The 27,096-nt window shown below is 37.4% G+C and overlaps 1 protein-coding gene and 1 pseudogene across 3 annotated transcripts; both read right to left on the reverse strand.

Annotated features, from left to right (window-relative positions):
* Positions 1 to 817: 817 nt before the first annotated feature.
* Positions 818 to 3,870, reverse strand: LOC143630111 (putative glutathione S-transferase; annotated as a pseudogene).
* A 7,154-nt stretch (positions 3,871 to 11,024) lies between these two features.
* Positions 11,025 to 20,984, reverse strand: LOC143630138 (E3 ubiquitin-protein ligase PRT6-like). 3 transcript variants are annotated; one of them, XM_077099222.1, is made up of 19 exons: positions 20,754 to 20,984; positions 18,726 to 19,814; positions 18,074 to 18,611; positions 17,599 to 17,971; positions 17,378 to 17,518; positions 16,364 to 16,607; positions 15,560 to 16,276; positions 15,288 to 15,485; positions 14,582 to 15,213; positions 14,446 to 14,497; positions 13,758 to 14,367; positions 13,487 to 13,695; positions 12,891 to 13,414; positions 12,699 to 12,803; positions 12,548 to 12,614; positions 12,377 to 12,454; positions 12,190 to 12,258; positions 11,834 to 11,940; positions 11,025 to 11,324 (listed from the first exon to the last, which is right to left on the reverse strand). In XM_077099222.1, exons 1-18 carry the CDS (start codon positions 20,844 to 20,846, stop codon positions 11,866 to 11,868), a joined length of 5,814 nt encoding a protein of 1,937 aa, XP_076955337.1. In that variant the 5' UTR covers positions 20,847 to 20,984; the 3' UTR covers positions 11,025 to 11,324; positions 11,834 to 11,865. The 3 variants fall into 3 exon arrangements, with proteins under 3 accessions (XP_076955337.1, XP_076955335.1, XP_076955336.1); XM_077099221.1 differs by having other exon boundaries at positions 11,026 to 11,324; positions 14,567 to 15,213; XM_077099220.1 differs by having other exon boundaries at positions 14,567 to 15,213; positions 17,599 to 18,611.
* Positions 20,985 to 27,096: the final 6,112 nt, after the last annotated feature.

Below are 27,096 nucleotides of genomic sequence, written 5' to 3' on the forward strand. Positions count from 1 at the left end.
TTTACGAGGAAATCACTATAATTACTGCGATTAAGGTACGGGTTCCTAGCAATTTTATTGGTATGTATTTGGATCACGTTGTAGAATATCTAAATTCATTATTATGTGTCATTGAACGTGATACTGAAATTGTTACTCTTAATTAAACGTGGGTGATACTAAGTATGATACAATTTCGTAGTGAACTTGGTACTAAATGTAATACTAAATTGTTATGTGGGATGATTTTTGTTTCCTATCTCTGTATAAGTGACTCGTTAATACTAGCCATTTTTTAAATAATTAATTTAAACTATTTATTTTGTAACTTTGTATTATTTAATATAAAGTAAATTGCACACATGCATGGTCTCAATGGTTTGGGCTAAAAATAGAGATATTGTTCCTATGGTCTAAAAATTTCAGATATGGTTCGTGTCATTTGGTAGTGGCATGTTGCTAAAAGTTGCTAGTTTGTGGGTATTTTGGATCTTGTATTGTCTATGTAGTACTACTTTTTATCAAGAGAGAGACAGGCAATTGGAATCTTGAACCGACTATCAAATATAGCATGTGCAGATAACAAACGGCCTAATAGGAACATAAGATTATGTAAACTTTTTTATTTCTTCTAAGAAACATACATGAAAAATCATGAATCCAATCGATCACAACTTAGAAGAGTATTTTGAGATCAAAATCAAAACATTCATATTTGACAATAAAACAGTATTTTTAGTAGAATTACATTTATGAACACAAAACTAAATAGAAATCAAAATATTGCAAAATCTTATCAATGATAAATGATACTAATGTATATTTTTTATATAAAATTATTGAGATCTTCTCATCTTTATATAAAGAAATAAATTACGGTTTTAGTCCATGTTGCGTCTCCTTTCATCTGATCCAAATATGCACCTCTGATCCGAAAACATGAACAATATGAAGAGCAGAAGACCGGATTTAAAAAAAAAATCATGGGCTTATACAATCTTGCATATTAGAATTCAACAAAATCATAAACATCGAATAAGCTACATATGACATAGTACAAGACAATCAGCATAATGAGCTGCTTATTGGAACATCGATGGATGTTCTACGCACAAACTTAAATTTCATAAGCACATATTTATAACCGTAACTATTCCACCTTACCAAACCGCTTCTTGTAATAAGGAAAAAGGCTTTCTTTTGGAGGTAAGTCATCATTGACAATTTGACAGTTTCTATAGTTACCACACCATTCCATTATTTTTGGGAACTTATCTTTGGTCAGCACCTTTACTCCTAATGCTTCTTCAGCTTCTCCGGCCCAATACACTATGAAAAATGCAGAAAGATCAACCAGGTTGATGTTGTCACCTCCAAAATACTTCTTGCCTTTGGCATTCAGTTCATTTTCCAGAACTTGCAGATGCTCATGAGCTTCTGCAACAGCTTGCTCCTCTCCAAAGCTGCCAATAGCCTGTAATAGCGCAGGATGGCACTAGACACACCATTGTGAAGGAGCACGGGGGCCTTCATATGAACAGGATTGTATTTGGGAAGGTCGACACTCTTGTTGTCAAGATCTTCTTAGATGAATTCGTAGGTGACTCCCTTGAGATTCAAAGCAGTTTTAACTCTGCAAACAAATGGACTTATTTGAGTTCCATACAACTTCACCTCGTCCGACATTTCCCGATGAACTGGTTTGTGTTTCTCGATTGCCGGATTTATATATGTAAATACTATATTGAGCTCTTGTGCTGGAAGTGGTTGTTCACTAATATAAATAGGCTAAAGTTGGAATCGACAGAAAAGTAGATGGTTGTAGGAGATAGTGTATGTATGTCAATTTCGTATATTATATCAAAATAACTTTTCATTCTCGGTTGAGCTTTACTTTTTCTTAACTAATTAAGAGTAATTAGATTTCGAACGCCTTTAATAAAACAAGTATTTCTCTAATATCGTTATAAAATTTCAAGCCTCCACTGCGTTCCTGAGTTAATTTAACGTAAGAAAAGAAAGAAAAGAAAAATATTCCTTTCTTTTCCATTTATTTTATTTAATTCAATTCTTTTTCTTTCCTTTCCTTTTCATCTTATTCTTTTTAAATTGGAAAGAAAGCGTTCATGCTTTAAAACCTTCTATTTTCTCTCTATTTGTTTTCCTTTCCCTCCTTAAATAAAACTTGAGAACACAAGTTTTTATGTTTTCTTTCCAAAAAAACTTAGAAACACCCACCCTTCACTTTTTTCATCCTTTTCTTTTCCTTTTTTTTCATTAAGTGAAACTCAAGAACAGAAAGAAATACTAAAATAAGAAAGAGTTGCAGAAATGGCCTATATGGTTTGACCCAAATACAAGTTTGGTTCCCAAATTTTAAAAAATATAAACCTTTTCTAAACATTTATAAGATGGTTGCACGTTTAGTCTGTATCATTAATCTCAAATATAGATTTTAACATAATGGTAGGATCATATTTGTCATTTCATGTTTAAATTAAAAAAGTTATATTAGTAATAAAATAACCAAATTAAAAAAAAGGTATGAGTCTCCAACCACCATGTTTGGAGTTTGGATTAAACGTACAATCGTCTCACAATTGTTTGTGTCGGAAAGAAGAGAATACATGAAAGAATATTATGAGGATTTCCAGCCCATCACATCCTGTTTTACAGCCAAGACTCCAGCTCAGCCATTTATTGTCTTTCCTTTAATTCTTGTTTCAATATTCTATAAATTGGGCATATGTATTTGTAATCAAAGATAACTCAGTAATCAAAAAACCCTAATTTGATCTCTATTGTCCTCTATACCTGATGATATGGTATCAGAGTAGTGTTTCTGATTCTTGAACACTTTGCTCATCACCTACAATCTATCCCAATCATCTACAATCAAAATCAAACTCCGGAAAATCAAACAAACAACCACTGCATCCACCGCCTCCGCCGCATCTACCGTCAACAACCACCGTTACAATTCGACCACTCCACCGTCACCGAACATTCCCTCCACCAGATCTATCAACACTTGATCAATCGCTAGCGTTGAATCAGAAGAAGGCAAAAGCTATCTTGTGGTTGTCTTGTGTTTGAAAAAAAAAAAAGGGAAGTTTTTTTCTTTTTTTTTAAAAAAAAAAAACCTTTTCTTTGCAAATGGTTAATCACAGGAACTATGTCAACAAGTGGGGGAGCCTATTTAACAACACAGAAAAGCAATGATCATGTCAGTCCTTGGATTTTTGATTGTGGAGCCACTGATACGATGACGTACGAGCCATCGGACTTCGTCTCTACAAAGAAACCGAACATAACCCACATCAAAACTGCAAATGGAGAAAATGCTTTAGTAAAGGGAGGAGGAACTGTCGAAATATCTCCCAATTTGAGATTGTCAAATTGTTTATATGTTCCTTCGCTAACACACAAATTGTTGTCAATAAGTCATGTTACAAAGGAACTCAATTGCACAGTTCTAATGCACCCTCATTTTTGTATCTTACAGGACATCAGAAATGGAAAGATAATTGGGCGTGGCACTGAACGACAGGGCTTATACTATGTGGATGAGGTGACTCGATCTGGGACTGTGATGCTTGCTCACGGAACAAAGAGTAGAGAAGCATGGCTTTGGCATAGGAGACTAGGGCATCCTTCCGCTGGGTATTTACATCTTTTACTCCCTGAACTCTTCCCGTCCAACAGTACATTAGACTGTGAAACATGTGCCTTAGCCAAAAGTCATAAAAAAACCATTCAAACCAAGTAACACTAAAGTCAGTTACCCTTTTTCACTAATACATTCAGATGTTTGGGGTCCAGCTGAAATTAATGGAGGTCAAAATTTTCGTTTTTTTCTATTATTTGTCAATGATTGTACCCGGATGACATGGGTGTACTTTTTAAAACACAAATCTGAAGTCTTTGACAAATTCAGATTGTTTTACACCATGATCCAAACTCAATTCAAAACCAACAATTCAGATCTTATGATCTGATAATGGAGGAGAGTGCGTTAATAACTCCATGAAACAATTCATTCAAGATAGAGGAATGATTCACCGAACCACTTGCCCAAAACACCCCGAACAGAATGGTGTAGTTGAGTGGAAAAATGGTATTCTAGTAGAAATGGCCCGAGCCCTTATGCTTGAATCCAAAGTCCCTAAATCTTTTTGGCCCGAAGCTATAGCCACAGCTGTCTACCTCCTTAACCGTTTACCAACCAAAGCCCTTGACCTAAAAACTCCCCTAGATACCTTATCCACATTTACCAAACTACCCCCATCTCTTACCTTACCACCTCGAGTCTTTGGGTGTACAGCTTTTCCCCATATACCCAAAACCGAACGATCCAAACTTGACCCATGTGCCGAGAAATGTGTCTTTGTTGGTTACGGGGTGAATCAGAAAGGATACCGATGTTATAACCCATTACGACGTCGTGTGATTACCACTGTCCACTGCGACTTTCTTGAAACAGAATATTACTATCAGTCCCATCTCAGTGGTCAGGGGGAGATAGAGCATGAGGACTCACTGAGTTGGTTAAAATGGATTCCATCCGCAAGCGAAGACGAGTCATCTCATACATGTACACATACTAAGGAGTCACCAAAGCCTGTCGGAAGTCTCACCCAAGAATCATCCAGACTGGTGTTCGAGGTAAGTGACTCTCCAAACCTTGAAAATATGCCTGAATCTGATCCGGTTATCACTAACAACCATGAAAGTCCCGAGACAATAGAACAGGTGGAGACTGCTGAGCAGAACAACGCAGTCCAAGGAGAGGCTGAATCAACTGAACAACATGATGTAGGCTCCGGAACAACACCAGGAACATACGTTTTACCTCCTAGAGCCAATAGAGGGGTTCCTCCAAAACGGTCCTCCCCAGAAAGGGAAACCAGAAATTCAAGGTATCATATAGCTAATATGGCTGACGGGAACTTATCTAGCAGCGCGAAATCATTTGTTACCTCCTTATATTCAGAACAAATACCAAGTTCTGTAAAGGAAGCTCAGGGTAAGAAGAATTAGAGAGAAGCTAAGGAAACGGAAATGCATGCTCTTATGAAAAACAACACGTGGGAGAAGTGCATTCTTCCTAAAGAAAAGAAAACAGTTGGATGTAGGTGGGTATTCTCAATCAAATATAAACCAGATGGTTCCATTGGAAGATACAAAGCTCGGCTCGTAGCCAAGGGTTACACTCAGACGTATGGGATCGATTACTCTGGGACATTTTCTCCAGTTGAAAAAATGGACACCATCAGGGTCCTATTCTCCGTGGCAGCCAATAAGGAGTGGCCTCTCCACCAGTTCGATGTTACAAACACATTTCTCCATGGAGACCTAACAGAAGAAGTCTACATGGAAGCACCTCCAGGTTTTTCACGGAGTTTTAAAGAAAGGGAAGTATGTCGGTTGAGAAAGTCTTTATACGGGCTAAAACAATCTCCTCGGGCATGGTTTGGAAAGTTCACTTTGGCTATGAAAGAATATGGGTATCACCAAAGTAACGCTGATCATACTCTGTTCCTCAAGAGAAGAAACGGCCTTGTAACGTGCTTGATCATATATGTAGACAACATGATTATTACCGGAAATGATGTAGAAGAAATAGCACGACTGAAAAAGAATCTGTTCTCAAAGTTTGAAATGAAAGACCTAGGGAATCTCAAGTATTTCCTCGGGATATAAGTTCTCAGGTCTAAACGAGGAATCTTCATCTGCCAAAAAAGTATGTCCTTGATCTCCTGGCGGAACCGGGTTGATTGATTGTAAACCAGCAGACACTCCTATGGTGGTGAACCACAACCTTCACATGGAACTTAATGGAGAGCTAGCAGACAAAGAAAGGTATCAACGACTCGTGGGCAAGTTAATTTATCTATCTCACACTCGCCCTGATATAGCATATGCTGTTGGAGTGGTAAGTCAGTTCATGCACCAACCACAAGTTGCCCATATGGAAGCTGCACAAAGAATTTTAAGGTATCTCAAGGGGACCGTAGGCCATGGAGTGTTGTTCAAACCAAATGGACATTTAAACGTTGAACTCTACACTGATGCAGACTGGGCCGGAGATAAGGGAAACAGAAGGTCAACATCATGATATTTTTCTTTGGTCGGTGGAAACCTTGTTACATGGAGAAGTAAGAAATAGAAGGTGGTTGCTCTGTCAAGTGCAGAAGCAGAATTTAGAGGTATAGCTCGAGGGTTAAGCGAAGTTCTTTGGATCAGGAAGCTACTAGAAGACATTGGGTTTTCCCAAAAGGAACCCAGTAAAGTTATGTGTGACAATACGGCTGCAATACAAATCTCAGAAACCCCAGTACAGCATGATCGAACAAAACACGTGGAGGTAGACCGACATTTCATCAAAGAGAAACTGGAGGAATGAATCATAGAGCTCCCATATGTATCGTCAAAAGATCAACTTGCAGATATCCTCACAAAGGCCGTCAACGGAAACGCTTTTAGTAGCTGCTTGAGCAAGTTAAGTATTGGCGACCCCACTACTCAACTTGAGGGGGAGTGTCGGAAAGAAGAGAATACATGAAAGAATATTATGAGGATTTCCAGCCCATCACATCCTGTTTTACAGCCAAGACTCCATCTCAGCCATTTATTGTCTTTCCTTTTATTCTTGTTTCAATATTCTATAAATTGGGCATATGTATTTGTAATCAAAGATAACTCAGTAATCAAAAAAGCCTAATTTGATCTCTATTGTCCTCTATATCTGATGATAGTTTGGGCTATGTGTATGTATGTGAGTGGAGCCATCATAACAAGGGTCTGTTGCAAGTTTGTATTTCCAAACCTTCCCCCACAAATTTCACTAGGGTGAGCAAAAGGTTTGAAACCGTCAGAATCGAGGAAACGGCGTGTATCAAAACCACCGAAATTTGTTATCTTATATTGTTTCCTGTTCTCGGTTTTTACACTAAACGGTTCTCGGTTCAGTTCTGGAATTCCTGGTAAAACCGAAGGCACAATACATGGAACCGGAAGATTCAAATTCAGAACTTTTAATAAATATTTTTTAAGTTACTTTTGTTGATTTGGTGAGCATGCCCTCCACTGTAAGGAATTGCCGGGATTCAAGTAACGGCATGACTGGGTTAGAGATGTCTTATGGGATTTGCTTAGGCGTGCCGGGATCTCAGCCAAGAAAAAGGCACCTGTTAACTTTCTTACTGATCCGCGAGAGGGAAGATCTACCCTGCGTCCTGCGAATGTTCTTGTGTTTGGCTGGGCAGAGGGTAAGAATGCGTGTGTTGACCTCACTCCCGTTGGTGGGGCTGAGAGACAGTGGCTTCGTACCGGGACCAGTGGTGAATCTTGGACTAAGACACCGGGGGGGCGGACTCAAAATGTATAAAGAATTTCAAAAATCGGAGGGGGTCGGGCTCAAATTTTCGGCCGAAAACGGCAAAATTTACACTACGTATAAAAAATTTCGGCCGAAAACGGGTAAATTTACACTATTACGCAAAAAAACCGGGGCCCCGGCCCTCACTAACCTTCGCCACTGACAGGGACAGGCGGTTTTGAGAGCGGAATCTAGGAAGGTTGCTAAGCATGAGACAGCGTGCTTGGAGAATCAGCACGTGTTCATTCCATTTGCCTTTGACACATTTGGATCCCTAGCTCCCGAGGCGGTTCGCTTCTTGAAGCGGGCACAGAAGGTGGTCCACAGTGACTCGCAGAGCCCGAGGAATCAAGGATTTATATTTAGCAGAATAGGCTTTGCGATTCAAAAGGGGATAGCGACGCAGCTTGTTGCTCGCTTACCCATTATCCAGATGTAGTTCGGTTTGTTTTAGTACGTGAAAGTCCTTACTATATATACAAAAGGGATAATCATCAAAAAAAATAAATAAATAAACATTTGATCTTGAAGTTACTTTTTATATTCACAGTTTGTTAACTTCGTAATTAAAAGTTAAACCCTACTCTAATCTTCTCTCAATCTCTTGCAACTGTTCAATCACAACTTCCCAAAAGTATTCAGTTCTTGGCTTCTTGCAATCTCAAACTCTTGGACATGTGTTTATATTCTTGCTAACTCAATCACAACTGTGTGATTTTAATTTAGGTTTCTTCTTTGTTGAAGATGATAGCAAACAACCATGTGAGTGTAACAAGATATACATGGAATTTATATGAGTATTACTTGATTGAACTTTTTGTATATGGTTAGAACCAATTTTAGTGATTTTGGAACCGAACCATTTTACTATAACATATTCCGGTTTTATTTTCAGGCATTTATCGATTTCGATCCGTTGCACACCCCTGAATTTCACCCACAACACATATATGGAGTGTGGAATGGGATGGGTTTGGAATTTTCAAACGGCCAACTTCCCCACATTGTGCGTGATTGACCAACTACAAGTCTAATTTTTTCTATTAAACCTTTTCTTCTATACAAAAGACCAAAACACCCCTTTTTAGGAAGAAAATGTATAAAATATAAAATGATAACTTCATAAAATAACAAACTTTTATCATTGCACCAATTAGGTTACTGAAACTTTTTTTGTTTCAATTATGTTATTCGTAAACTTTTCTTGTCGCAATTGGGTTACCTACAAAATTTTTTGTCTCATTTATATCACTCAAGTTTTACCTATGTACTAATTATACGTTTTTTAATCATTTATGTAGATAATTATGCTGACGTGACATATTTTTCATTTAAAAAAATTTGTAAACGGTGATATGGACCGAAGATATGTAATTTAAAATTAGTGACATTGATTTTATTAATTAAAGAAATTGACAAATTAAAAAAACATGTTTTTTTTAAATTATTAAAATATAAAAAAAATTACTTTTGTTTGTTTTTTGAAAAGCACTATATTTCGGTTTTGTTATTATTAAAAATACTTTTTTTATCAAAATATTTTTAGTTTTTAAATTTCATACACTAGTTAACTTTTTATCATTTAAGCTTAAACGTATTGTTAAAATTCTAAAAAAAATATATTAAATTCATCTAACATTAATTTAGTCAAATAATATAATAATTCAAAAAGATAACACGTAATTTATCATATAATCTAATTGAGACAAAATAAATAAATAAACTAAAGTGAGTAACTTAACTGAGACCAAAAAAAAGTATGTGAGTAACCTAATTAGTACAACGGTTAAAGTTTGTTACTATTCCATGAAATTTTCCCAAAATATAAAATATAGGTTGCACTTGTATACACTAGGGATGATCGGGACCGTACCGGTACCGACCGGTCCCGGTCCCGAAATTACGAATTCTTGATACCGGTACCGAAATATTCGGTTCGGTGCCGGTACCGGACCGGGATTGAGGTAAAAATTCGGAAAATACCAGTCCTGTACCGGTACCGAAACTCAAAAAATCGGTACCGATTTGGTACCGACGGTACCAAATCGGTACCGGTACCGGTACCAGTACCGATTTTGCTCATCCCTAGTATACACCCATATAAACAAAAAAACAACTGAACCAATGTTTTAGAAATCGATTCAATCATACCGATTGTACTACATCAACGGTATGATAGAGCCCGGTCTAATTAGGATGCTGGTATAGTTTTCAAACCATCAGAAAATCCGATATTATCGATGCTTACACCGATGAACCGGTTTATACTCATATTCAATTTTTGAGTTTTAATTTTTAAACTCCTCATTTAACCTAGAGATTTCCAGCTTCCGACGCTCTATTTAGTATATTATGATTTTTAGTAATAAAAATTCCTTATTTTTTATTTTTATGTTGTATGAAACAAGATTAGATACGTTCTTGTTGATTAGGATGGCGATGATAGTTAATTTCATCTTTTAAGCATACGTGAATTTGATGCAATCATCATGACTCAAATGCCATACACCTATTGTAGACATCAAATGTCATACACCTATCGTAGAGATTAATTTAAAAAGAACAGTTGGAAATTGATTTTTTATTATAAAATTATGTAGTTTAAGATTATTTTTAGAGTTTAAGTTAGTATTTTAAAAACCGGTTCAAACCAAACGGTATAACCAGTGGTACTATTTCTGAGCCCTACTGGATGTTGTGTAAAAACCGCTTTTAAAACATTGAATTAGACTATTAAGATGGCTTAGCAATCTAGACTCCACCCGCCTAATTTAGGACGAAGCAATAGAGGAAAACCTTGATCATTGGGAACTTGTGGCGAGAAAGAAAATTATTGCCCTTCAAAGGTTTTAGGAAAGATCACAATGGACGACAAGCGACATGAGAAACCGACAAATAATTTGTTTTCAATACCAACTTTTTTAAAGACAAATATGTGTTACAAGCCAAACAGAAGAATTCAACCCAAAAAACTAGTCTGATAGGTGAGGGAACTCATTTGGCTTATAAACCCCACATCAGTTGCCCATACAACCAATGTGGGACAAGTCACATACCTTGTAATGGTTTCAGTCCGTAACAATATATCACTTGTTTCCAATATGGCAATATACCTTAATATATATAAACAAAACTAGGATTGCTTGGTTCTCATTTATTGTGATCTTTTAAATTAAATTTTCTTTGTGTGTGTATAATTTGATGAGTCTTACCCAATAGTGCTGATCCTTAGGGATCCACCAAGAATGGAAAACGGTCAAGCAAACAACACACATTTTTAAATTTAATGCATATCAATTCAAATTTGATTAACCTCTACTTTTTGGACATGTAACTACATAAATAATTGAGGAATATTGGTAGTGAATATAAAAACGGAACAAGCATATATAACAAAATTCTTCATGGAAGACGAATTTTTCAAGATGTCAAATGAGCGGATAACTTGATCAACTGTCATGTCTTACGAAAAACCTACCTTCAACAAATGCCAAGATTTTCTTAAAGCGGTATAATCTGGTTGCGAAATAATATCTTATAAAAAAATGTTTAGAAGAGTTGGAATTTGGTTGATTTAACCAAATGTTTGAAAACCATACCAGACCGGTCGGTTAAACAGGATAACCAAGAACGATACGAACGCTTGTTTGGTCTTATTTAAAATGGCTGGTTAAGCGAAACCCAAGGTTGAACCAACAAACCATAAACCTATGTCAAAAACCACCACAATATACACCAGAAATACAAAACATCAGCACCATTGGTTGAAATCAAACCAGAAGATGATACCAAAAATTGGCAAATGCTCATACAACCAAAGGAGGTCACTGTATCACGTTTTCATAGCTCAAACAAGATGATATTTTGGCATATTAAGCATTTACAGTTACTGTACATATAGGTTAAGAGGCTAGCACATGACGAAAAATCCTCCTTAGCCCTTCCTATCAAACCAAGCACTCCCCTGCCGAAAAAGGATCAACTAAATATCAACTTTCAATCATAAAGGCATTAAGCATTGTAAGCGCCTAGAAAAAAAAATGATGTATCCAGTGTCAAATACGCAGCTAGATGCCCGTTTTCACCAACACGCATTCAGTAACCATAATTAGAGCAGATAATAAAAGCATCAGTAAAAGGTAAAAAAAAATATTTTCTTTTTTTCTCGGTGAAGTTCCTTTGATGAAAATAGAAGTCTACACATAAAAATTATGTAAATTGAGAACCCAAACAAATTCTTGAGCCCCTTGATATATTATGGTGATGGATTAATCATCATCATCGTACTCAGTATATCCCACCAATAGCAAAGCTATGGTAGGGTCTGAGGAGGGTAAGATGTAGACAGCCTTACCTCTACGGCTCTACCCATGGTGATGGATTAAAACTATTGCAATTATCTTATGATGTAAAGTGGAAGCATAAAACAAGCAAAGATAAGCTTCATATAAGGGCAGTGTGTCAGGAACAGACCTCAGGTAGAACTCGTCTACAAGGAACCTGATCTAAAGCATTAGGAAAGCACCGATTGGTGTTTGGTGCAACACTTTTGAACTTTGATCGATACCATGAGAAGCCACCTGGCAATAGCAATATCAGTGACATGGACTTGTTGAACGTATAATAATTAAAATACTGAAAATAAAAACACATCACAATATAATTCCAATAACTAAATGCTTCATCAACTAGAGCATAGTCAGCATACAACTTTAAACATTGAAACTATTTATCATTCTATGATAATTAGCTCTTCAAAGTCCCAAATCACTTCAGACTACAGTTATGACAATAAAAAAATAAATAAGTGGAACAGGAGATCATTATACCATATGACTTAAGGCTGCATATCGCTCTTCATTCAAATATAATGGTTTTCCCCTGTGCATATCAATGTCCTGCAAAATTAGATATAAACATAATTGAATAACTAATAGAAAGCCCGGCACAATGTCCACTAGCAGGTAATATAACAAGCAAAAAATTTCTAAATACATGAGCAGGAATATATGTTACCTCTTCACCAAATGCATCAAGGTAAGGAGATGGCCAACGCGCCTGACGTATAGATCTCTGAAGTAATATTGTAGTTCTCTACAGTATAAGTTTTAATATCAGAATACTGTGCAAAATTCGGGCGTTTCATTTCAGGCAAAAAATAATGCACAAATATAAAACTTGTCTTACCCTAATTAACAGAAACACGCCAGTACCAGCACCACAAGACATTGCATGAGTCTGGCACTTGTTACTCCTAAAAAGCAACAACTCATGTCATACTGAATTACTGATAACTATAAAGTTCTATATACTTTTTCAAAATAATCAAAAAGGAAACCTGCAGCACGTCTGCCAGTTTGGTGAGCACAGTTTACCACACAACAGGCACAACGCAGGTTCATCCTGAACAGCTCCACAGTCAACGCACTTCTGTTTTATGTACCTAAAAGTAAAAATGCACTGGTAAATCAATGAAGATCAAAATGCAAGTGGAAGCTAAAAAACAAAAAAACTTCGTAAAAATAATAACCTTTGTAAGAGATCTTGGTAAAGATGAGGTAAAACCATCAACTTAAACGAGACTACAGGGGTTAAGTGCAAAACCCCTGACGGATTACTATCTTCAAAATCTTTACAAAAATGCTGCAGCCATTTTTTAACCAACGATCGTGACACCTCATCATTAACAATGTTCTCCAATGGTGGAATCTTAAACACCTTCTCCAACTCCTCAATTTCAGTAGTTTCTTCTAGAGTGCCAAAAGCATAGTCTATTCTATCTTCAAATGTGTTTGATGATCTAAGGGCCCCACTAAATGGTGCTGAAGTTGAAGAGTTCATTAACTTCAACAGTATGGCACACCTTCGTAGAAACGGAAAGCTCATCCTACGAACTGACTCGTTGATATCACGAGAATTGTCAATGTAGTTAGAAACAAAATAATGCTTTAAAATTCCATGTTCACCCATAAATTTAGAAATGTCAGTGAACAGAGAATCATGATGACCGAAATCATGTATAAATTCATCTCTTCCAATATAGATTATTGCAGCCTGCGAGAGAGAAAAATCTAAGCAGAGATAAACACAAGATATATAAAGTAAAGGAAAGATTTTTATATCAACCTGAGTGACGGAGATAACATAACACATATGAACAAGAGGAAAGAATATTTTCTCAGAGGGCATAAACGGGACCGGAAGACAAAAGAGGATCCACAATAAGGTTGAAAAAGCATCAGATGAAAGTACAGGATTCGATGCTGTTTCCCAAAACTGAAGATCAGAGAATTGTGTGCATGGGTCAATATTTTCCAACATGCTTATCATATTTTCTGAAAACAACAATTTTGACACGATTAGTTTCATAAAAATATAAGCTAATCTAAAAACATACCCCTAACTTTGTTTCCGTCATTGGGAGGATCATTCAGAGTATCAGCACAGCATATAGACTTTGCAAACTGTTGAATACATCTTAATCTTAGAAGCCCATCTAAAGAATTTTGGACTCGGGTTTTTTGAGCAATTTTCAGCAATAATGACAAAATAAACCCATTGGAAGATCTTAGTTCTTTATACAAGGAACGAGTGCTAAAATTGGTAGCTGAGGAAGTTCTTTCAGATCTAGCGGCTATTTCTGTAGATATAAGTGAATGTTTGAAGGTGTCCCACATGATCGTTGACTCGCTTAACCGACTTGATCCTGAAATTTTTTTATTTTCCGGAAAATACATTTTACAAAGTGAATGGATCATAGAATCAAGTTCTGCGTCTGTTTTCTTTTTGCGTTGCACCGGAAAAGCTTTTAAAAATTCATTACTTCTAGAAACATCAGCTGCAGCTTGCAAAAGAGAAAGTGATTGTCTAAGGAGAAGAGCATCATTAGCATCTGTAGGAAAGAAATTTTGACTTTTTGACTGCCAGCTGTTCTTTGCTTCTTCTCTAGGTAAATCAGGTAACACAGAATTCGCAAGTCCTCGACAAACAGGACATAAAAACTCCCCCTGGACAATGAATATTAATAATATAAGTAATTATTGGCTTTAAAAATAGAAAAATGGACTCGAACAAAACGGTTCTACCTTATCTGGGTCCACAATATGACCACCTTCGAAATCAAGTCTTCTAGTATATCTGCAAACAATTACATTAAACAATGAAGATTTCTCAAACTAATAATTCAAATATTTTCAAAAGTTTCACCTTTCCTTCAGTGACCGTAGATAACTATCAAGGCAACCCTGATGCACAGCATGTCCACAGGAAGAAACATAAATCCCAGTGCAATCTGACGGTCCAAAACCATCATCCGTCTCATGTGTAAACAGTAAACTTGATGCTGCGTTACTACGAGAGCCGGCAGTTTCTGAGGGCGATGCATTATTTATTATTTCGCCAGATAAAGAAGCGATGTACTTTCCAAGCAAAAGAGATTCACTTGAACTATTTTCTGAACTTGAACTACAACCAGCAGGTGAGAAATCGTTGTCCATAACACGCAGAATATGTGTGTACATATTTTCTTCAAATGCATCAGTTGAAGATGTGTTTGGTTGACTGATTTTATCATGTGATGATTGAGGAAAATGTATATTTTCCAGAGACGGGAACTGCACTCGTATGAAGTCCAGAAAACCATCAACCTCGTGTGGCAGACCGGTGGAAGCAAATTCATTAATTGCATTTTGAACCAAATCCTTTAACTGGGACGATGTCATTGTTTCATCGCTACTTGAAGATTGATTATTCAACATATCATCATTATTTGAAACTTGCTCTTTCCCAGACCTTTGGACTTCTTTTTCCCATGATGGAGAACCTTTATCAAGTACACTCGCAACCTTGGATATCTGTGAATTTGAAAAGTCAATAACTAATATGACTGAATGTAAAATAAACAAAAGAAATTAGAGGGTTCACCGACCTGTAGAAGTATTAAAAAAGACACTGGTGATTTGGAATTGGCATCATGACAAAGAGAACATATTGCTTGCCCACTTCCATCTAAATCGTTTGCCACATCAGACATACTTGCTTCAGCATCACTGGAATCATTTAAGCCACTCTCTTCTGTTAAATTTATATTCTCCATGAACTTTGACTGTTGCGTCTTCATTTTTTCCTGCATGTAACATGATTGAATTCAAAAATCTTTAAAGAATAAATATATTCAAAAAACGGTTAAATAAAACTAACCATTATTGCAGCTTGTCTCTCACGTGCTTTTGCCTTTCGTTTATCACTATCAGACATGAGACCACTGTAATTTGTATCAATGCTAGGTTTGGAATGAGGAAGCATATCAACAACTTCTGGTGCTAACACTTGCAATTTTTGTAAGCATCCGGAATCCAGCTCAGCAAATTTCTGAAGAAGATTCTTAATCAAAGATGAGAGGTCAACCCCACCAGACTTCACAACATTGTACACATTTTCCTTTTGGTTTATTCTCATTAATGACACAAGAAGTGATAATAAGCTTTGATTTTCATATCCATCATTAACACCTGCAGATATTTCTTCACCAGCAAAGGCTAAAAGAGGAATAGAATTAGAATTATCCACATCGCCGCATTTGATTTGCACTTGAGAAATGTCTAGTGCTAATGATAGCAAGTGAAAAGATGTTACAAGAACATTATCAGGAGCACGTGATGCCATCAACTTATCAGTAAAAAGTGCATAAAAACAAACAGAACGAATGATTTGTAGAGCTGTTTTACATGTAGCTACTTTAGCTAACCCGTTAAAAGGAGGATAAATGTTTGACCACTTTGGAAGCTGATTGGTCAATGCAGAAACATTACAAAACCGCAAGTATCTTTCTTCTGCGACTTGTAAGTCACGTGAATTCCAACGAGGATGATACAAATCTAGTTCTTTCCAGTATTCTAAACGTAACTGGTACATACCCTAAACAAAGTATAATATATTAATTCGTGAATGAAAATATAAAGTTGTTTTGGTTTATGGAAGAGGCCTATTTTCATAAATCGCTACCTGTTTAGTTCCAGATGGATGTGAGTACTCAGCTACGGTATTCAGAACTTGTTGAAGTTGGTTAGCTTTAGAAAGGTCACGAGGAAGGGATTTGACAAGTTGACTGTGAGTAGCGTTTCCAGAGGATAACTTATATATTAATTCACGCTGCAGACTTTGAGCAGCAGTTAATCCACAAAATCGTCTTTCTTTCAGTATTTGTATGATAAGATTTAACATCTCCTGCAACAAAACTGGTTCATACCTGAAAACATCATTACATATTATTGTCACATCATAACCTATGTTTTTAGGGACATCAGGATTAAGCAAATGAATGTTACAAATGTATTTTACATTTTTACTTCCTGATTGTTACCTAACGATCCTACATGATATTTGAATGCTTCTAAATGAGAACATGTTTTGTCATATTGTGAATTACAGATTAATACGATAGTTGAACAACATCTTGGTTATAATCATTATTTTGGGTCAAAAACACTAGATATTTTACACCTTGATAACACAACTGAAGTTCATGATATATGTAAAGGCATATAGATTAATTATATTTAATATATTTCAATCCATGACTGTTCCTAGATTGAGATGGTCGTATTTTGTAAATGATAGAAGCTTTACTAATTTTGAAATAAAATTAAATTACTTGCTCAGTGGATACTTTCCTCAGTTCCTGGCTAACTAATTACAGGGAAGATTAACTGAAAATGTGACACCGAGACAATACCATCTAATTTTGTAATATACTTTTGATATATTAGCCTATATAGTCCTTTTTGTTTGCTTGTATTTTCAAAAAAAAATATTCAATGTCAAAATAGATTACTTGCTCAATGGATTCTAGTTTATTTTAGCTTAGAACCCAACAACCAGGTACATAAAAGGTCTCTTCCATCACCACATGTCATAATTACCATAATATGATAGCATGTGTACATAAAGCTTAATGATGATACAGCCAAATTCAAGTAGAAATGCAATTAATTAATGAATGTCAGAAAAGGTACATACTCGTTAGCTCTTTCCAAATTCAGAGAAAGGTAAGTTGCTAGACCAAATCGTTTCATGATTCTGGAAATATAGAGATCTGGTGGAGCTAATGCAGCACAACACTGTAGAAGAAATAAATCAAGTTCCAGCCCCTGCTCAGACCTGCATTAAACCAAAAAAAATGCTCAATATCAAACCCACAAAAACCAACCACCAGATAGCAACAGAAATTCTTCTCCTACCAGCGAACTGAACGATACCACTCATAGGATAATATTGCAGCATCACCATTCTTCACCCACATCCCCGCTTGAACTTCACTACAAAAAACCCTAATACGCAGAGGATGCTCCATTATAAAAGCAGAAAATCCATAGGGGTGGCAGCCACCTAACACATGGCCAAAAAAGTCTTCATATTTGGTTGATGAGTCAGCAGATGACTCAGATTCAAATCCACCATAGCACCTCTTCAACTCCCTTTGTAAAACCAATGACAGCAGACGGTGCAATGGGATGTGTACTGATATATCTTGTGAACTAACATCATATTCAATTTCTGGCCAATTAGCCGAACTCAAAACTTCTAGTTCTTTTGTATAATCTCCTCCTAAACCTGCAGAAATGGTGTCACATTGATGAGCACTGGCACCTGCAGAAATAGGTTTTTTCTTTCTAAACTTAGATAATGTTCTCTTTAACTGAAAGAAATTACTACCAAAAGCAATGTGTGTTCTTGGAGTTGAAAGAATGAGTGTGCTGTCAGATTTCAACCAGTATTCAATGGCCCGTAAACACTCGAATATTAACCATGAAATTGAATTAGCATCCTTCATTTCACAATCAACTGAAGCGCCCCTTGCAGTCAGACTAGAAACATAGCTTTCTTGTGAAACTCTCAAAACTTTTGCATGCCTTAACAACTCCTGTTCATCAATATCCTGCTTATTTATAGTGGAAACCGATTCATCTTCGGTGGAAAACGCACCCGATACTAATAAAGCATGAATATTTGCAATTGAATGCCCTAAAACAAATGGTATATGCATGTTTTCATTTTCTTCTTCTACATGAATATCTACTTCTCTTTTTTGTGGGCCCATTCCCTGTACAAAAGCCAAAAGCTTCATCCATGTTCTGGCAAGGTCACGCCTCTCAGATGCAATGTACTTTGGTATTGTTAAATGGCTCATTACAAATCTAATATCTTCAACAACACGTTGTGTTGTTTCATGCACATTTTCCCACTTGGAAACCTGAAATAATCATTAATAAAACACAAATTGTAACATCAACTTCAAAATTAAACGATCATTAATTAAACATCAAACTTCAAAATTAAACGATTATTAATAAAAGCTAGACTTTACCTGTAGTCGATGATCCTGTCCCGAACAAGAACCGAATATTTTGCTCAAACATTCAAAAAGCATGGTTAAAAGATCCATTTCCTTAACGAGACGTGGAGTCAGAGTCGGTACAGTGAAAATTTGAACTGAAAATGTTGATAAAAGTGGATGCTTTCTAAATACAGCATCTGAACTCTCTTTCAAAACTTCATTTACAATTATGGGATAATACTTTAGAAACGCCTTTGCAAACTCATATTTGAAAGAAGGATCACTTATAAATTTTAAAAGTAATTCTTGAAGCTTCGAGACAACATCCAAGCTCAAAAAAGTCTCTGTTCTTACCAGAACATCCAACAGATCGACCTCGTAGCATAACCTTCCGGAAACAAAACTAAGCAAGCTTTCACTGCACTTACAAAACTCCAAAAGCATCCCCACTATTGCTGATGTCAGCACATCTGCAGCCGTTTGTGGTTCTTCAGCATTATCATCTTCAACAGGCCTGCTTTGTTTATTACTCTCTGCAAGTGCTAAACTGCTTTTCCAGTGATGAAGAAGGTAATCCAACACAGGAGATAAAGTCTCTGCAATATCTTCTTGAAGTGGTTGTATTTGTTCCGCTCCTTTATGTTTAGAACAAAATCCACTGCGTTTCCATGCTGTCACGTCTCCACAATCACAGCATCCACCAACCGTGTATATAACCGAGTAATCATGGTCCATATGGTCACCATCTCCAAAACACGGGACACAAATCGCACACGTTGGATCATTCTCACACGTTCTACACCTGTATGCTATATCATTGTTTCCCCACACAGATCCACAAACACCACGTTGCCCGACATGCATCAACGCCAGTCGTTGTAGCATGTCAACCGGATCACCATCAAACATCAACCACTGCAACCAGACCATGTTTTCTCCTAGTAACTCTTCAATGCTAGTGTCTTCCATCGCATCAATGGCGGCCTGAATTTCATCATCAGTTGGTATAATCGCATTGCAAATTTCTTGTAATCGGGAGCTGTTTCCTTTAACATATGCGATTATACCAGGTTGCATTTGCTCAAGGCTCTCATCAGGAACATCTATTAAGGCTAGCCTCTGTTACAAAAATATATAACTATGCAGTTAATGCTGAAAAATATCGATATCGGTCTATGACCGATATTTGAGAAATCAGTAATTTTAATATCATGCAGAATTTATATATATAGAGAGAGAGTATCATTACAGAACTGTTAAATTATTTAAGAACTTGAAGGAACCCTTGAAAACTAACGTTTTTTATAAAAAATTTTGTATGTCAATGTTAATTGAGTGTAGTTTTATCATTTTTCTATATCTATATTTACAATTACAATTTTGAAAATTAGTTTTTATACATATCTATGCTTTTTTTTACACATATGTAAATTTGTTAGTTATAAATTTTACAAATATGTAAACTTGTGATTAACATATGTAATCAAAACTTTTTATATAAAATATGATAAAACTACTATTAAATAATGTTAATACATAAAAAAAATTAAAAAAAATGCTTGGTTGTTTAGAGTTCCTAAGAGTTCTTAATTTTTTTAGAGTTCTTAAATGATACCAATATATATATATATAGCAATTTAACACTAACAATTCAGTATAATATCCTACCATTAACAAATTAACCTTTTGCAACTTACAAAACACGAACAATTGTAGCAAGTAGAAACTGATTAACACTTAAAACACTAACATTAAACACCAAAAAATGACAATTAAGACTTGAAAAACTGATATCGGGAAAATCGGTGATATAACTGTCTATATTATCGGTACCGATACAACATCATCTAAAAATCAAGTCAATTTGTCACCAAATAATAAGTCAAAAACGAGGCATTTGTTCGAAACAGAAAAAAGTATGGTGAAAATCAATCGCATTGAACAAAATTTAACCTAACCTAAATGCATACAGCAGCATACTGATAGAATAAATACTAAAATCAATATGATTATCGCGATAAAAAAAGGGCGAAAGGATTAATAATAATAAATTAGTACCTTGAGAATACGATCTGCTGGAGAGGCAACAGGCGAATTAGGTTCAGACTCAGATGATGATGATGATGCCGAATCGACCTCCATCCTGAACATGAATCGGCGCAATGATATTAACGCCCTAGGGCTTTTATTTGTATATTTGAATAATTGAAGATTTTTGTCTTAGGTTTTATGGATGTTAAACACCGACTGCTTGTGCAGAAGGACCACTTTTTTTCCCTGTTTCTGAAGCTTAAGGTGCTGTTTGTTTTTGCAGACATAAACTGTCTGCAAGCTGATTTCATCTGTTTTCATGTCTGCAACTGAAGATGTGGTCTGAAGATCTGCAAGCTGAAAATATAAGACTGTTTGTTTTTATAAGCTGATACTGTCTGCATAACTGTCAAACTTATCTCACAAGATAGAAGTCATTTATTCAAGTTACATCTAGTTTTTAGTCTTTGCTTGCCATGCCGATTTGGTTTTGGTGGGTGGTGGAAGGTGGTGGTGGTGGATGGTGGTAGTGGCGGCGGACGGTGGGTAGTGGCGGTGGATGGTGGTGGTGGACAATGGGTGGTGGTGATGGATGGTTTTGGTTGGTGGTGGACGGTGGTGGTGATGGATGGTGGTGGTGGTGGGTGATGGATGGTGGTGGTGGCGGTGATGGATGGTGGTGGTGGTGATGGATGGTGGTGGTGATGGATGGTGGGTGGTGGACGGTGGTGGTGATGGATGGTGGTGGTGGTGGCGGACGGTGGTGGTGATGGATGGTGGTGGTGGTGGCGGACGGTGGTGGTGATGGATGGTGGGTGGTGGACGGTGGTGGTGATGGATGGTGGTGGTGGTGGCGGACGGTGGTGGTGATGGATGGTGGTGGTGGTGGCGGACGGTGGTGGTGATGGATGGTGGGTGGTGGACGGTGGTGGTGATGGATGGTGGGTGGTGGACGGTGGTGGTGGCGGTGATGGATGGTGGTGGTGGTGGCGGTGATGGATGGTGGTGGTGGTGGGTGATGGATGGTGGTGGTGGCGGTGATGGATGGTGGTGGTGGTGGCGGACGGTGGTGGTGATGGATGGTGGGTGGTGGACGGTGGTGGTGATGGATGGTGGGTGGTGGACGGTGGTGGTGGCGGTGATGGATGGTGGTGGTGGTGGCGGTGATGGATGGTGGTGGTGGTGGGTGATGGATGGTGGTGGTGGCGGTGATGGATGGTGGTGGTGGTGGCGGACGGTGGTGGTGATGGATGGTGGGTGGTGGACGGTGGTGGTGATGGATGGTGGGTGGTGGACGGTGGTGGTGGCGGTGGATGGTGGTGGACGGTGGCGGCGGGGTACGGGGGTGGTGGTGGCGGCGTACGGTGGGTGGTGGTGTTGGCGGACGGTGGTAGGAGCAGTGGATGAGAGGGTGGCTGCAAAGGGAGAAGAGTAGGGTTTTTTTGTGAAGATGTTTTAAGCAAGATTTCCTTGCTTTTCTTTTAAGATAAAAGAAGATAACTTCAGATCTGTTTTAAGAAAAAAAACAAACAGTCTTCAAGGGTAATGTCTGCGCGCCTGCAGACATTAGCTCCCTTGAAGATGTTTGAAGAAAAAACAAACACCCCCTAAGTCATCACCGCCACTGATTTCGGGGGTTTTGCGATACACATCCCCTTAAGGATTTTAGCTAGCTCGATTTCCGAGTCTAATCGGGTTTTAGTCATGCATTTGTTACTTGTTTGTTACTTGTGGTGATAACGATTGTCAAGTATTAACTGGCGGTACGGTTTTTTGGGAAACGAGCCAAACTCTGAAGCAAGGGTGAGACCCGGTTTTGAAAACATAATCTAACCAGAGTGAGGCAACAGGGCTCTCCAGTTTGGAGGGGAAGAGAGCCTAACACACAAGAAAACCGACGTTCTAAAAAAACATATTTGGTAGAAACCACGCATTAGACCTGTGTGTTGTGGCGGTATTGTTAGAGAGTAAAAAACCAGAAAAACATTGAACCGTTATATGTGTTGTGGCGTGTTAAATACATGAGACGGTATCTAACTTCCAACACTGAATCTTGACAAATTCCAATGTGTTGTTCAAGATTCGTTTCTCTTTCTTTGAGAATTTTTCATCTGCTCTTACATATAGAGCTTTTGATTAAATGAAAATCGTAGCAAATAAAATGTTATATCTTAATCAACTTTAAAAGTATTTATACTAAAAGAAACTTTTAATAAACAAATGTTGCATTAATTAATAGATTACTCAAAAAGAAAACTATAAAAAAAAGTTGGAATGTTTACAATTTACATTAAAAGTTGTCAAGACTTTAAGATATGTACATGTGTAAAATCAGAACCAAGATATCACATAATTAAGAAGGAACTCACCATACATAAAGTTTTTGAGTTTGTACAATTTATGAATAGTATAATTTAGTGAGCCAATGCATTTTAATAATTAATAGGTTTTAACAATTGTTTAGCAAGGTTTGAAAACTAGACCAGATCAGGTTGAGATCGATGTTGAAGGGTGACCTCGTATAAAAGCAGACTGAAGTTCAGGCCGCAGTGAGGTCAACTGGTCGGTTTGGGTTAGTTGATTGTGAGATAAACACATCTATATTGGTTAACTATTTATAAATTAGATTCGTATTAGCTTGAATATAAAAAAACAAACGAAAGAGTAAGTTACACTTTTCATCCTTTGTATATAGCATATTTCATGTTTCGTTCTTAAACTTAAAAGCTTGCATATACATGTGTGCCGTTTCATCTTATTATCATGTGTCTTGCACATAAGTGTATATTAAACTACTAGTCTTTCTACTCATATACGGACTATTCTTGTAATCTAATAAATAGACAATAGAATTTTAAAATAAAAATTACTTTTATATTTGCATAGGAGGATACATTAGAAAAAGGCGCAAGCGTCTCCAGTGAGGAGCTGAAAAACAGATACAATCAACAGCCAAAAAACAAGAAAAAGACAACACAAAAAGAACATCAACCCTACCCGACTAGCCATTCAAGTCATGAAACAAGACAACGGGGAGTTAACCAAAACTGATCAGTTGATTTCCTTGTGCGCGGGCCTTAGTTTTAACCATCCGAACAAACACCTTCTAATCCGGGTATTAAAAGTATTCTCGTTCCTTTGCTTTCATATAACCACAAGGAAGAATATATAATCGATGTTAGTAAACGCCTTCCCAAACGAAAATGCATTTTCTCTACCACTTCCAAGAGTCGATTGAAAGCTCGAAATTAGTTAAATCCGTACCACACAAAATAGAGACTACTCTCCAAATAGCTTTAGTCCGGAAGCACTCCAAGAAGATGTGACTCGTTAATTCAACTATTGAGACACACCCAACATTTTCCCGCAATCATAGACATTCCTCTGGAAATAAGGTTGGGTGCAACTAGGATCCCATTTTGCAAGTGCCTCCAAAAAAACAATTAGTTTTAATATGAATGCAACTTTCCCAATCGCATACAGGAACACCATTTCGTTGAGTTGCATTAGGCAATATAACTTTTACAATGAAGCTGCCCGATGCAATCTAAAGTTACCCATCCTCCCAATCAACATTTAAAGAAAATAATTCTACCATTTCCTAGATATCGACTATATCATACAACTCCGATGGATTTAGGGTGGATTAGACCACATTAAAGTCGCTTTCACAGGCCCCGTTCCATTCTAAGAAAACATGTCAATAACCAAACAACTTTTTTCTAACTTCCAACTTGTATACAATTGGAAACAGACCCCTCAATGGAAATCTGCCGAGCCTCACGTTAAACCAAAACCAAGTCGAATTACCCTTCCCAATCTATCTAACGAATGTCCCCTTCAAGTCAATCTTGATATAAGATAACTTTTTACCGATATTCGAAATGTTGTGCTAAATACCCATCAATATGAAACCGAATACTATAGATTGATTTCACACACTACGTCCACAATTGCGCCTTTTCAACTATCCACCGCCACCACCATTTGGAAAGAAGTGTCAAATTCATCGATTTGAGACGATTGACGCATAAACCTCCGGTTTAGGTTTCACAACGTTTTCCCAAGCCATCTAGTGAATATCACTTTTGTCTCCAAGAACTCACCATTAGAATCTCTTCCTAATACTTTTAAGCTTGTTAATGTATTTTAATGGTGCGTGAAACATGGAAAGATAGTACAAGGGCAAGCTTTCTAGTACAGCTTAACAAGAGTAAACCTACCCCAAAAGACAACGAGGAAGCCTTCCCCATTTAGTATTTTTTTTTAACCCGGTTAATAATATGAGTCCAATGTTTGGAGAGACCTATGTTCGTCCAAACCGGCAAACCAAGAACTGAAAAAGGAAGAGAGGTTGGGTTGCAACGAATAATCTGCACCATATAAAGTACCTCCGAATCAGTCGCCCCAATACTGTAGGCCTTGCTCTTGTTGAAGTTAACCTTTAAGTCGGAGGCTAAATGAAAAAACACCAAATAATACGATCTAAATTAAGCGTCTCAACCACATTCCAACAATCAACAATGAATATGACATCATCAGTGTACATTACGTGAGAAAGAATTGAACCAATGTTTGGAAAATGCATTCCCTTAAAAAAGTTGTTAGTTATATATAATTTCAAGTCTAACCATCACCTCATGCCATTAAGCTAGAAGGGTTTGTATATAACCTTTCTTCTATCTTCAATTTCTCAAATATAACAAAAAGCAAACGAAATACTTATTCGCAATCATTGTTTGTAATCAAATTGTTTTCATATTAAAACCTATATAAAATACAAAACTTGCAAAACTAAGTCTTTGTTACTAAGTTGCATCAGTTTAATCATTTTCCGATTTGGGGGATGTTTGGAATTTTTTTTTGAAGCCTCCTTTTACTTTTGGCAAAAATTAGAAAAGACACAATGTTATGATTAACTTTCACTACCAAAAATCTTGTTTTCCCCATTCAAGCTTTTACTACCAACAACTTATAACTTTCTCTAAAAGTTAAAAGTGCAAAAGTAGGATTCAAATAATCACAAACACACCCTTAATTAAATTAATGTATGGGAGCTCCTTTTGCTCCACTCATGTATGGGAGTTGGAAAGTTGTTGTTTGGTCTCAGGACATGCCAACCTGTGAATGTAGGGGAAACAGTTTCTGTGTTTGACAATGGCCTTCGGGGGGCGATTGAGGACATCGTGGTTTGTGGTGGTCCCTTCTTTGGAGATTTTCAATGGAGGTTGGCATCACTTCCAACTCGTTTTGGAGGTTTGGGTTTATGTTCTGCTTCAGACGTTTCTACTTATGCGTTTGTGGCCTCAAGGGCGCAATCTTGGGAATTGCAAGACCACATTCTTCGAGGTTGTGGTATTGATGGGTTTGACTCCGATTATGGGAGTGCGATAGATCGGTTGCACATTTTACTTCCCGATTATGACATTAGCGGTTTCTCTAATAAAGACACCGCCCCCCCCCCCCTAAAGCCCAACATGCTTTGGCAAGTGCGCTTTATAGTGGAATCATCAAGAGTTTGGAAATGAAATTTGATTTATCCCCTCGTCAGAAAGCGGTGTTTGAGTGTCTTCATGCTCCTCGGGCTCAAGATTTCTTAAGTGTTCTCCCTATTGAAGGATTGGGCCAACATATGTCGGCTTTGGAGTACTGGGCCATCCTGAAGTATCGGTTAATGATCCCTTTGTTTCCGGTAGATGAGTCGTGCCCAGTTTGCCGTAAGGTTTGTTTGGATTCTTTTGGCGAGCATGCAGTTCACTGCAAAGAGTTGCCTGGGTTTAAGTACAGGCATGATTTGGTGAGGGATGTTCTATGCGATGTTCTTAAACGAGCCAGAATTTCGGCTAAAAAGGAAGCCCCCGTAAACTTTCTTACGGATTCTCAAGAAGGAAGATCTACATTACGACCGGCTGATATACTTGTTTTTGGGTGGGTAGGGGGAAAACACGCTTGTGTCGACCTCACAGGAGTGTCTCCTCTTGTTGGGATTAGGGACACTGGATTTGTAGCAGGCCGGGCAACATTGAAGGCGGCATCGGGCAAGGTTGCTAAACACGAGAGAGCATGTTTGGAGAATCAACACGTGTTTATCCCCTTCGCCTTTGACACTTTTGGTTTCTTAGCTCCGGATGCCGTGGACCTTTTGAATAGGGTTCAGAAAGTTGTGTATAGTAACATATCAGCTCATAAGAATCAAAACTTTGTTTTTAGTCGGATTGGGTTTGCTATCCAAAAGGGGGTTGCGGCGCAGCTTGTTGCCCGCTTACCTGCCACTTCATTGTAAATCCATCAATGGGATCAGGGATACTTCCAACAAGAAATATATAGAAGAGTCAGTGCTGGATTAGCCGAAAATCAAAGTTTATCAGAA

This window comes from Bidens hawaiensis, unplaced genomic scaffold (assembly GCF_021521415.1).
Source record: "Bidens hawaiensis isolate Kalapana, Puna unplaced genomic scaffold, B.hawaiensis_p1.1 tig00005567_1, whole genome shotgun sequence".
In the NCBI taxonomy this organism is placed as follows: domain Eukaryota; kingdom Viridiplantae; phylum Streptophyta; class Magnoliopsida; order Asterales; family Asteraceae; genus Bidens; species Bidens hawaiensis.